The sequence below is a fragment of the Bolinopsis microptera genome, chromosome 9 (assembly GCF_026151205.1).
Source record: "Bolinopsis microptera isolate Bmic1 chromosome 9, MBARI_Bmic_1.0, whole genome shotgun sequence".
NCBI lineage: Eukaryota > Metazoa > Ctenophora > Tentaculata > Lobata > Bolinopsidae > Bolinopsis > Bolinopsis microptera.
In genome coordinates this window covers 12593773-12607167 of record NC_087080.1, presented here as the reverse complement: position 1 = coordinate 12607167, position 13395 = coordinate 12593773, and the positions used below count along the sequence as shown (strand labels likewise).

Below are 13395 nucleotides of genomic sequence, written 5' to 3'. Positions count from 1 at the left end.
CGAATTTTACAACCTTAACAAAATTTGATATGTTGCCGTATATGGCAATTTGACTTTACTTGGGATTCTTGGGATTCCAACGTTAAGGCCATCCCGCAATAGCGTAATTTTCTTAAATCTGACATGAATTGCTCATCGAAAGGAACGTTTGTTGAACAATTTAAAGATTGGTTGGGTGATTACAGCCCTAGATTAATATAGCGTTTAAAATATTTTGCCGATATCTTCCAAAAATACGTCATATGATCGTCTGTTTGAGTGTATAAAAGCTGCTCAAATAGCTGGTTAACCACTGAGACCACTGAGACTAAATTTGTCCAATAGTTCCGCAGGTAGATGGCATTTATCCTGGTCACCACACTGATGCAGGTGATGGTGAGCCTTACCCCAGTAACAGCTTCCACCACAATGACGGAAATGTTTCAACATTCTGGAGCCTGTAACACTCAGCACGGAAAAGAGGAGGATGATCCAGATTACTACACCACCAACTCCAACATAACGCACCTCCCTTCCGCTTCCGGATTCATGGGAACACACGGCACGTACCGTCACTTGACAGTCCATGAGCAGACAGCGGTGCTGATTGGGGAAGGTAAACATGGCATGTGGAGAATTCAAGGTGCTGGATTCATCAGAGTTTACCGAACACAGGAAGAGGAGGGGATAAAGCAAGAGGATAAAGATAATGCTCTGGATGGAGACGACGAAGAACTAAACAACATCCTTGTGAAGCATTACACTCACCAGGATGGAAGCGAGAACAGAGATCATAAACACAGCTTCGGTGAAGAAATTTCTAAGGACGGATTCCTCAACTGGCTAGATCTGACAATTTACCATCCCAAGTTCGGAGGAAAATACAAAGACCATCCTGTGATGGACTTACCCTGGTACTATTGCGGGGTAATACAGCGTGTTTCAAAAGTCTTCCAAGGATGTACTTTTTGAATAACGTTTTATTTATTTGTCTAAACTTCATTCTGTAAAAAATTATTTGTAGTTCTAAGGTTTAATGGTGACTTCTGAATATTATAAGATTATACTGGAGTTTTTAATCTTCAAGTGAAACAGAGCTTTCATATTATGGGGCTAAAGTGTGGACTAGCTACATCTGGTTAAAAAGTTAATTCAAACTATGTCTGTCTAAAGGTCTAACATAAGACATAGCTACAAACAAATTTGAATCTTGTACTGATTTACTGGTAACAATTTAATTTCAGTTGTCTGGTGCCGATTACCCTCACATGGGTAACGTTTGGAAGTATGTCAAAGCTCAAAAGAATGCCAACAGAGTGGGTCCTTTAGGAAAACGAGCTGGAATGGACGTTAACGAAAACTTCAACGCTATCCTCCGAATGGAAATGTTTGGCGGTGGAGGAGTTTATACCAATGTCGGTCAAGGAAATCCTCAAACAGACTTGATGCAGAAAACGTTGGAAGAGCTGAAAAGCCGCGCGCAAACCGTTCACTATAAACGCATAGATGATTCCAGAATAGACACAGAATTCTATATCCTTGAAAGAGGATACCACAATTACCCCGAATCCTATCTCATTATAGGAATGGTGATGGATTCCAAGGTTAATCCAGCTGACTATTCCTACGTGCGTCCAGCTGGAAGGTATTATGATGGGATATACGATCAATTCAAGGAAGCTGATATTTTGAATACTGAACCTAACTTTGCTCCGCCTGTGTACGTTAAAGACGGAGGAGGCGCGGAAAAGGTTTGACAAAGTCCGTGCCGATGTAACAAAGCTATTTCGCAATCATTTGTTAATTATAATGCGATCTTAAAAACTTATACGTTATATTCAAGATTACCTGGGGACCCGAGGCTATTATATTTATGTTCATAATCATATTCCGAATGGATATTTGGCGGAATGACAGGCTGAGCGCCGCCCAGTAATATTCAATAATGACTACTTATCATCTTCAGATTTACGGAATGGCGATATTCGGTCACAACCACCCCACTCGACAGAAGTACGGTCTCAATGGGGGTGCTTGTCCTACAAAAGGCGGTGATTGCTCCACCTACCCGTGGGGAAACTCCGGAGCTGGCTGGCCAACAGACTACGAAGAAATCACTCCAATCTGTGACGGTATTGTCCTCGACATTAAACTCTGGGCGGACCTGGAAAAATCTTGGGAGAGCGAGACCATTGGACTGGGCAATTCCGGATACGGGACTCAAGAGGTTGAGTACTCTGCTCATGTTAATCACTATGGGAAGTTCCAAGACCCGTGGCTTGTTGATCAGGGAATACAAAATCCGCAAGAGGTGGACTTCACAGAAGATGGTAACATCGTACAAAAGGCACCCGACAATGTCGATGACATTCCCGTAGTTGCCTTCACCATAGATTTTGGTCAGAAAGGTGACCAATTGGAATTCGAAGAAGTGAACCTGGATCCTCTGCTCAAAGGTTGTACTGCTGAAGAGAAAGAGAAAGAGAAACTCAAACAGTGCTCGGGACTACCAGTACAGTGGGAACATGTGACTACCTACCCTTCCAGCTTTCCTGTACCACTAGGAGAGGTGATGACAGTGAACTGTTGGGGTACTAATTTCAATTTCACAGGGGACTCGAAGATAACGTGCAAAGGTGGTACTGATTTCGAGTTTAAAAAACAACCAAAGTGTGAAGCAGGTGCGTTACTTTCAAGCTTTTAAAACAACCGCAGCTCCGATTAAATAAAAATCCAGTGCGATTTTTTGTTTAAAAGATTTAAAATTTGACGGATGTTATATAGTGTTGTAATTAGTTTCTTACTGCCACAGTGCCGCACTGCGAAGAAGACAAAGTGAGAGACGAGCTGAAGGAAGTCCAAGAAGAAATGGAAAAGCTCATAGAACAGCTGGAGCAATCTACATGTCCGAGTGATAGCACCTGGAGGGTACCAAGTACGTAAATATACGTAAATAATAATATACGTAAATATACGTTAATATACGTAAATATACGTAAATATACGTAAATATACGTAAATATTCATAAATATACGTTAATATACGGCTTTAAACTGTGGTTTTTGCTGTTCAAATATTCAGGGAACTTGCACTTGCAAGTGTGACTGGTTACCATGGGCTTCGCGGGGTTCATCTGAAATAGATACGTTTGCGTTTATCAATATGTATATTTTATATGAATATGAATAATTATTGAACAACTTCATGGCATATCATACTGCAATAGCAAAACTGAACACCTACAGAAACACTGACAATTTGACAATACAATCAAACAATGTTCAATGTTCATTATTCAGGTGACGTCACTGGGAAGAAGATCACTCGAAATTTGCTGAAGACATTGAAGGAGGCTGGAGATAATGACAGCTTAAAGTATCTAAGTAAGAATCGTTCCAAGTCGTACTTTTAATTCCTACCGTTATAAGGCAGTGACGTAACAGTGTTAGCTGTCAAACATGAACAGTTATCACAAGTAATTAATGCCAATTTTTATTGTTTGTTTAATTGGTATTCAATCAACAGGGTCATGGAAGGGTGTGAAGATGACGAATAGTCTCGCAAGATACATTGAATGTTTCCAGACCACTGCAGCTTAGTTGAACTGTGGAATGAGCTCGCTAATCAGGGCTATTTTTCTCAGTTTAAGTGGGACAATTTGTTTGGGATTTTATGATTATGACACTTAAAAACTTAGTACCACTTGATGAATCAGACACCTGTTTTGGCAATTGTATAGACTGAAAAATCAAAAAAAATAGTCAATCAAGGTGGTGTTGTGTTTGTCTAAAACATCAGTTTCAGATAATTCATTAATTCATATAGGGAAACTTTTTTCAAATCCCTTGTAGCCTTGTGTTAACAGTACTGTACCAAAAAATTTTTTGTATGCTTGAAAAAAATATCTTTATTTTATCATTTCACGACGTATTCAATTTCAAAATGGGAGAAAAAAGTTACAACCAATTCAAAAAATTATATTAGAAACATCAGAGACATGCACTCCCAAAACATGTTTTTGTTTGTCTTGACAGTGGAACCTCGTTATAACACGGACCAACAAACAAAGAGTAAACACTGTCCTATATTCGTGTTACTCTGCAGAGCTGCTTATACTACAAGCGGTTTGTTATAATTCACCTCAAAAATCAAACCTCGCTATAAATATTTAAAAATATTCAGTTACTATTAAACAATCAGGATAAAAATCAAAGTCAACTTAAAGCTCGTACTTCTATTTTCAAACAGTCGTATTCCTATTTTCAAACAGGACTCGTATTTACATTTTCAACACTCGGCCAAGGTAGCCGACTGTTAGAATATAGAAATAAGAGCTTACAACTCTTTAGCCTTTTATGGCCTTCTAGAATACTTCCTATCGCCTTCTGAAGCGAATCTGTGCATCGAAATATTTCTCCTGCACGTTGTTTTTTTCAATAAACATATAAAAGTAATAAGTACGTAATACGTATGACACCTTCGAATTGAAAATTACGACTAGTCCGTACTTCTCGTCTTAGATGTCACTAGTATCCAATATCAGTACACGTATCAAGCTACTCAGCTCTGTGACAAGTACTGCAACTCCCACTATTTGCATATCAAAAATGGCGAGCTGGAGGCCAGTCTTACAGGTTCTATGCGGACGTATCAAAGCTACTTCAGCTAGTAACTTCCACTGAAACAAGAATTGCGCCCGTTGTTTCGTTGTGGCGAACGCTAGATTTCCATTCACTTCAACTGCAAGCTCTAATCAGCTCACTTCATAATATTATGAACATTATGTTTTAAATAGGGAAACACTTGTGATTCAATAATCAATTCAATTGCCGTATCTAACTTAATTTGTATCTGTAATTTAAGAAATTGTAAGCAAAAAGTGAACTTTACTCATGTTTTATAATTGTACACATAAGTACACTATACGTATACTACGCATGTCACATACAAATTGGGCTTATTGACTAATACATTAAAATACACTCGCGCCGCGCATACACTGGCTACAGGCTATAATATACATCACATCTCCTCAAGCAATCCTTGTGCGCCATGCGCGCGTATAGTTGAGTAGTTGTCATGGTAACTAACGAACGAAAGGAATGACAACATGATCAGACTCACCTACCGCTATCTCCAAAATCCACGTTTTTCTGCAAAAACGTTCATTCGTAACCTTTCACTAATATTGTCTTTTTACAAAAGAGTGTGAATGGAAAAAATTTGGACTGTATTGATTGGTTAAGTTCAACATGTTAACATACCGTTTTCATTGAGTTCGTTTATAATATCCTCCACAAAGCCAGCTCTCACAGCGTCAGGTTTTATAAGAGCCAAAGTGAAGTCAGATAGCTCTGTAGCTGATTTCTGTGAGTTTGAGGCCAGAGACATGCTCCGAGCTAACGCTTCCTGTAATGGAATGTCTCTGTCACATTGAGATAATATGAAAATACACTCATTTTACTTTATCTTTACCTCAGTTTTATTTCTTTATATTAGTTTCATTGCTTTAGTTTTACTGCTGCTCTTTTAACTGCGTGATCTAACAATGCAATATATTTATTTATTATATATAATTATACCATACTTATATATATTATTATATTACGACATTTTCCAGTCAAATCAATATCTACACAAAATAGAAGTATCACGTTGGCACAACGGAGCTTTCAGCACTCATGATGATGGCAGGGATTCCCAACATAAATATAAAACGTGACTGCTCAGTGCTCATGATTTCTTCTCTGATTTTGACTGGCAAGCTCCTTTATAAGCCAGAACTAAACATGAAGACCCACACAGTCTTATTGTATTGTATCCAGTCTTAAGTTTTATCATTAGGTATCTGCTCAAGAATTTTCACTGCTAAATATGTTGCTTTATTATTGTTACTTTTGCAGTGCAGTCATTTTATCGATTACAAATGGCTGGCAATTTTACCTCGTAAACCAAGACGGAGAAAAATCAATCGAATCTGGCTTACTAATAGCGCAAAACACTAACACTTCTTCATCTATAACAACGGCCACGGTTAGTAACAGCATGAGCAGTGGCAAATGAATTCCTGTTTATATGTCGTCTTGTACCCATGCCATGCCTTTTGATAATATTTCTCGAAATTTAAAGCCCTCTGAGCCTGCATTTATAATGATGTCTTTATATTTAATATTTATTCTGACTGATTATTTTTTCAGGTTGGCACAGTGTGTGACGATCACTTCGATGATATTGCAGCAACTGTCATTTGTAAGGAGATGGGTAACATTGGTTTCAAGTTCTGGCAAAATTCAAATTTATGGAATACTTTGCAGAGTTCTTATGATATTGTAATAGATGACATAAAGTGCGTAGATGGGAATCAGAGATTTGGGAATTGCACATGCAAATTATCACATAACTGTGGACACGGGGAAGATGTTTTTCTGAACTGCACAGGTAAGCAATATTTATAGCTCAAATCCGGTTGGCTTATTACAAAAGATGTTTAACGTTTAGCAGTATTTAAGATTGCTCATCACTATGACAGTCTAACATCTGTGACTAGGTTGTGCTAAAGATTATTACATAAAGAATGCAAGCTGCATAAGATGTCCGGAGAATTCAACATCGGAACCAAACTCATTAAAATGTGACTGTTCAGCCGGAAGACACTGGAGTAGTGAAGCGGGAGCCTGTCTAGTTTGTCCTGCTAACACTTACAGTAGATTTAACTCTACGGAATGCTCAGAATGTCCCGAGAATAGTTTATCAAGTGATGGCGCAGCTGCGTGTGACTGCTTTAGAGGATTCTTCGAAACTATTAATGCGGAAGGTACCCGAAACTAACAATCGTAGTCTATTTACTATCTTATTTACTCGCTATTTTGAACAGCACCAAGAAGTGAAGAAGTTGGTTTTGTAAATCTCTCCAAATCAATTTGACTAAATTACATTCCTTCAGGTGAAGGAGAATGCTGGAAGTGTCCACCAGACTCCACCTCAGCACTTGGTTCCACTTTCTGTGACTGTACACCAGGACTCCACTTCTCCAAAGGATACTGCCAGACATGTCCTGATAACACCTACAGTCCAGGCAACACCACCCACTGTTCCCCCTGCCCACCAAGCTCCTCCTCCCACCCAGGTGCTGAGCGATGTAGCTGTAAAGGTGGTCTCTACATGAACAGTACTGAGAGGTGTCAGCAGTGTGAGGTTAACAGTTACAGTTATCAAGGAAGCACGAGTTGTTCACCATGTCCTAGGAACTACACCTCTGCTCTCAATCAGTCTTACTGTGAGTGTCCAGTGGGAATGTACTGGAACTTCACTCACAGTAACTGTGTTGGATGTCCCCTTAACCACTACAACGAACAAACAAACCAGACTCAGTGTAGAAAGTGTCCTAAAAAGCTCCAGCTCAAAGCCCGGATCAGAGAGATGCAGCTGTGCAGCAGGACACAAACTCCTCAACCCCTCCTACTGTGAGTTGTGTCCTGAGAACCACTTCAGCAAGACTGGATCCCTCCACTGTAAGCGTTGTCCTCACTTCAAGGCAGCAGCTCCGGGGTCTAAGTACTGTTACAGATGCACACTAGGCCAGTACTGGGAGAATCACACCTGCATCCAGTGTCCTGCACATCTGTACGGAGATGGGGTACACTGTCTTGAGTGCCCTGATGAGTTTCAGGTGGACCAGGGTTTGTGTTATAAAGTTGCGAGTAGGGAAAGTTTATCTTATGTTGTGGAGCCTTTGGAAATAGCTGTTATTGTTTTAAGCAGTATACTGTTCCTGGTGTGTATAATCACTGTGCTTATAACTGGGAGAATAACAGCGATTTCACGCAAAATCAAGACAAGGATCAACCAAACAGCAGGCACTGGAAATAGTAATTATCTAGAAGAGCTGCATTTAGTTTCAGACCAAGAGCTTGGTAGTATTGAGACTCATTTTGTGGAACGACATGCAGTGGAATCTGTAGAGTCACTGTCATTCGACATTGACCAAGAAGATATAGATTTCGAATTAAATGATTGTGATCACGAGGAAAAAAGTGACAGCAACATAAACGAAGATGACTGCGAGAGTAACATCTATGAGGACATTTGAAGAGTATCGGGTACTATATCAAGGAGCTATAAAGTGTCTGACTGAATCAACACAGAAAATTTTTACAGTTTGCTCGGCATTATTGAAAAAGACATTATTTCAATTTGATAAAATGATGTTAAAATAGTGTTTTATCGAAAATCTTATCTGAAACTAGATATTGCAGTACACAATTTTATTATTATCATAATTTACATCATAACTATTACTATATCATTAACATCATTGTTACCTCTTCTGGAGTAGGGTCCTCGAATATGTTCACGATTTTCTTATTCTCTTTTTGGTCTTTGGAACATCGCTGAGAGATAAGATAGGTGAATAAATTGCATTACAACAATAATAATAAGTTTTTTGTGAAGCTGGTTCATTGAGTTCAACTTCTAAATTATATAATTATAATGAAGTTTCTCGTCGGAATTTGTTTTTCAGTCCATCAAAAATTACATCGGACTCAGTAATTAGAAAATACATGTGCTGACTGCTAGGCTGTGGGACTGACCCGAACAAGATCTAATAGTTTAGGGACTGACCCGAACAAGATCTAGTAGTTTAGGGACTGACCCGAACAAGATCTAGTAGTTTAGGGACTGACCCGAACAAGATCTAGTAGTTTAGGGACTGACCCGAACAAGATCTAGTAGTTTAGGGACTGACCCGAACAAGATCTAGTAGTTTAGGGACTGACCCGAACAAGATCTAGTAGTTTAGGGACTGACCCGAACATGATCTAGTAGTTTAGGGACTGACCCGAACAAGATCTAGTAGTTTAGGGACTGACCCGAACAAGATCTAGTAGTTTAGGTTGATTAGCTCCTTTCATGTACGCAATGGGAACTCCCTTGCAGTAGAGCAGAAACAGTGGCTGTGATGTTCCTCTAAACTGAAATTAGATAAGTTTATTTGTAACTAAGTAACTAAGTTACTAAGACTCCCTTTGTTATTATAACAATGGTCAGGTTTTTTAAATAGTAATCTTTGTTCTATAGCCAGAAAAATGTTGTGCTGGATTTATTAATTCATTATAGTTAGAAATTCGATCTTTTATTCGGGTGACAAGAACTATAGATTATAAGAAAAAAGGAATTTGGAGAAATATTGACCTTGTTGAGTTCCTCAATATTGTCCGTTTCAGCTAACATTATCGATAATCCGTCACCGAACTCCATTTGTAGCTGTCTGTCAGGTACAATGTTGTTTTTTGATGGATTATAAGTTACAACTTATTTATATTCAGTTACATATAACAATTGCAAATTCAGCAGCTCGATGTTAAGACAATTATGTGTGACCTTAGGATCGGAGCTAAAGAACAATTTGAATCAGTCATAATATGTACATTGTACCATTAGATAAACCAAGGCTTCATTTAATAACTCATCTCGGCATTTTATACCTAAAAGTTGGTTGTATGGCGAGACAAGGGCCCCAGCACTCACTGTAGATATCAAACAAACTTAACCCTGCAAACATAATTGGTTAAAGGGGCCGGCGGGGGGGGGGGGGGGGGGTCTGATAGAGGGGAGTGATATCTATCAGCTGCTTTTGGTCCCATGGAAAAGTTTTGTTCCTAGCTGAAATTATCGCCGGTCAAAGGTCAGCGCTTATGTGAAATTGTATTGCGTGAGCGATTTTCAATCGCGCGTTCTGGAAATCGAGCCTAAAAATCTATCTTCTCCTACATTTTTTGAGTAATCACCCTCAAACTTTCAGGATATGTTCTTAGGATCAGTTAGAAGACAATTCTAGAGCCAGAATTTTGTGATAGGCCTTTAAAGATTTTTAATTCGATTTTGAAAATCTTGGACTTTGATTTTTAGAGGCTATAGAGTTCTCTTCGAACTGATCCTAAGAACATATCCTGAAAGTTTGAGGGTGATTGCTCAAAAAATGTAGGAGAAGATAGATTTTTAGACTCGATTTTCAGAACGCGCGATTGAAAATCGCTTGCGCAATACAATTACACATAAGCCCTGACCTTTGACTGGCGAAAATTTCGGCTAGGAACAATATTTTTCTATGGGACCAAAAGCAGCTGATAGATATCACTCCCCTCTATCAGAAACAACTATAAAGTCGATTTCGAGAGAATTTTGATGAAGGCCCTCTTAACAAGATATTCTGTGATAATATGCAGTATTTCATAGATCGATTTTTTTTAAAGGTAGTATAGTAACCAAATAATATTATGTAAACCGGGTTTTGAGATGCAGTTCTTCCACTGCTCTTCTGTAGAGACTGTTCCAATTCCGGCATTTCCTCGTTTTGCCATGCCTGTTTGAATTTTATGTTATTTACTAAATACCAAGTAAACATCTAAAACTGACAGAATTTCTATTTTTAACCACTTTTTCACAATTACAATAATTGTACAATTAATTATTAATTGTACATACCATGGAGAGATGCAGACAAAGGTTTTGCCATAAGTTGTGTGCAACAAACAGACTCTTGAAAACAGTACAACTTACAATACGTAACAAACAAAAAAGAAGCACCACATGTTTGTACACGATTGAAAAGCTGGGCAGCACATATCCCCCACCTGGCCACCTAGAAGCAAATAATGTGAAGCTAATTAATTAGAGAAATCTTACCGCTCCTTGTTTGATCATAGCACTAACAAGCATACCATTTCAGGTATATATCATAATTTACGGTGATGAATTAAAGTCCATTTGGTCATATTATGTCTGCTAGTAGCAGCAGCAGTGGATACCAATACCAGTTGTTTACTGACACCTTCTTCTTGCAAAATTTAACAATCACATGCAATTCACTCCAAGCTGAGTCAGAACCCCTTACTTAAACTAAAGCCTTAAAATTTAATGATATATCAGCGATAATAACAAAAAAATATTAGGGCATGGACATTGGATAATAAGGTCTGGTCCACGAGTTCCACTCATGAAAGGAGGCCTCAAGTTAGCCTTCCATGTACCAGTGTGATCTTGGCCTGACCAAAATTATCACATTTTGCTGAATTGTTTCATGAAAAACTGGAAGATTGAAGATCTTGCAGTTCTTTATCAAATTCGATCTTCCGGTAGTTCATTTTGTCATACCAGTGGTCCTCATCCTTGGGTTCTCGAAGGGTGCTCAAACTAATGACCACGTTTTCACCCTTAAGACAGTCATTGAAAAATACACCAAAGTTAAAAAAGCTTGCCTCTATGCATGCTTTGTTGATCTCAGAAAGGCCTTTGACACTGTATCATGTAGGTACCTCCTTCTGCACAAAATTACATGCCTTGGAATAACTGGTAACTTCTTCAATTACCTAAGTGATATGTACAGAAACTCAATTGCTCATATAAAAATCTCCAAACTCTTGTCCCCTAATATTGGCATTGGCAGAGGAACAAGGCAAGGACACCCCCTATCACCAGACCTTTTTAAAATCTATATTTAGGACTTATCACCTCTCCTGAAATCTGTTGGTAATTATCCTGTTCTAGCTGACATCTTAATATCATATCTGCTCTGGGCTGACAATCTTGTCCTACTCGCTTTCCCAAGGCCTTGCAAGACAATACCAACATCCTATTCGACTTCTGTAATTCGATGGGCCTTGAAGTAAAAATTAAAAAACCAAGATTCTCATATTCTGCCCTCCTAAAAGAAAACAATCCTATGAATAATTCACTTTGGGAGGCCAGCCCATCCAACACACAGAAAAATACTGCTATCTTGGCATAATATTCCACAGAAATTGATCTTTTACAGCAGCAGATACTGAGCTGAGGGCCAAGGCTCTACATGCTCTCTATGGTCTTAAAAGCAATATCGTTAAGGTCGCCCTCTCTCGCTGTTCCCTAAAAATTCTATTTGACTCTCTAATCTGACTAGTACAGACTGGCGATCAACGTTCCCCGTATAGTAGCTCAACGGAGGGGGTAATCAGGGCACGTGTTAATGAAAAATGTACGTTTCCCTCCTCAATCCCTTCTGTTGGGTCACACGTTATTGGGAGCTGAGATTGCTATCGTGTAACTAGAAGCAGTATTATATGCAAAGTAACTTAGGTGATAGGTGATAGGCAATATAAAATTACACATCTTACTTTATCCCGTCACCCATGGACTTATCAATTAAGGGCTGGTGGTGGTGTCATCGTTTGTCGTACTCAAAACGTTTCGCGGTTGCGAATGCCGGCCCATCGAGGAAAATCTTTTTGCTTTGTTTTTTAACCATTATAAAGTATGATTAGTTGGATATAATACTGAGTTCAAACAGAACATGTGCATGCTGAACGCCTAATTTTTTCAGAGACGGTAGATTATTAAATATTGCATCTGATGTGAAAACATGAGGCAAAACGGATTAGAAATGACGAAGTTATCAAGCATTTTCTGTATCTCGTTAACAAAATTTACTGGGTGATTATGTGACACCGTGACACGACACCTTAATTGGGCACCTTAATTGGGCACCTTAATTGGGCACCCTTAACGATTCCCATAATGTTTAACAGGGTGGTTAACGGGGTCACCTTATCACGTGATTAGGTAAACCAATCACCTGATCACACGTAAAATAAATATCTCGGTCATCTGAGAAGCTACAACCCTAATTTTTCAGGACAAACGTAATTCGAATGGCCAGACACAATAAGGCCAACCTATGCCACCGCTGACTTTTGGCCCAATACGAAACCCCCCCCCCCCCCCCTAGTACCAAGAGAAGATCAATGGTGCACTAACTGCTTCATCAGCAAGGGGCTTATATTATATTAAGCCTATTATATTGGGGACGAAAATCATGTTTTAACTGACGGTTTACTTTACTCACCAGTTAGGGAGAACTAAAAATTTATACATTGCTTTAGGCTGACGGACAACTAGGAACCTTTCAATTTTACCCAGTTAACTAATTAACATGCAAGCTTGGGAAATCCAATCAGCTCCGACAACTAGGAACCAATCATGACATATCCCCGACAACTAGGAACCTCTGGAGATACTTTAAACATTCAGGTGTCCACCGATTTCACAGCTGTGCTGTATATATTTCTGCACTCATTAATTAAGACAAAGATTTTTTTCAAGATAATGATAGTTCAAACCCAACATAATAATTACATACAGAATACATTACTCAATATCAACTCATGGACAAAGTATTTGGATCTGGAACAACTGGTCATTGGAAGTTTTCCTTCTAATCCTTTTCTTAGAAGGAGTTTTTCCAACACCCAGTCGATCGATATGGTAATCAGTGATCACTTGCTGCTCCCGAATAACACGGAAGTACTCTTGCACGGTCGGCTTGGGTCGATTCACCCTGGATTTAAATCCACGATGAAAACCCTCGACCATGTTAGAGG

At 38.9% G+C, this 13395-nt stretch overlaps 2 protein-coding genes across 3 annotated transcripts in view; one reads left to right on the top strand and one right to left on the bottom strand.

Moving 5' to 3' along the window:
• LOC134820790 (thioredoxin domain-containing protein 6-like) overlaps positions 1 to 10588 on the bottom strand; it is a 49828-nt gene extending 39240 nt beyond the window's left edge. Inside the window, exons 1-7 of one of the 2 annotated variants that reach the window (XM_063831406.1) lie at positions 10466 to 10588; positions 10266 to 10343; positions 9466 to 9532; positions 9173 to 9248; positions 8851 to 8952; positions 8302 to 8370; positions 5245 to 5389 (exon numbers count right to left, since the gene is read on the bottom strand). In XM_063831406.1, the coding sequence (XP_063687476.1) occupies positions 5245 to 5389; positions 8302 to 8370; positions 8851 to 8952; positions 9173 to 9248; positions 9466 to 9532; positions 10266 to 10343; positions 10466 to 10496 (568 nt within the window). In that variant the 5' untranslated portion in view covers positions 10497 to 10588. Of the gene's footprint in view, positions 1 to 5244; positions 5390 to 8301; positions 8371 to 8850; positions 8953 to 9172; positions 9249 to 9465; positions 9533 to 10265; positions 10353 to 10465 lie in introns of those variants that run through there. The other variant, XM_063831404.1, reaches the window with a different exon arrangement.
• Positions 329 to 3898, top strand: LOC134821009 (uncharacterized). The gene is made up of 6 exons (XM_063831676.1): positions 329 to 906; positions 1224 to 1730; positions 1946 to 2660; positions 2792 to 2914; positions 3280 to 3363; positions 3506 to 3898. The coding sequence occupies exons 1-6, from the start codon at positions 337 to 339 to the stop codon at positions 3577 to 3579; spliced, it is 2073 nt and encodes a 690-aa protein (XP_063687746.1). The 5' UTR covers positions 329 to 336; the 3' UTR covers positions 3580 to 3898.
• Positions 10589 to 13395: the final 2807 nt, after the last annotated feature.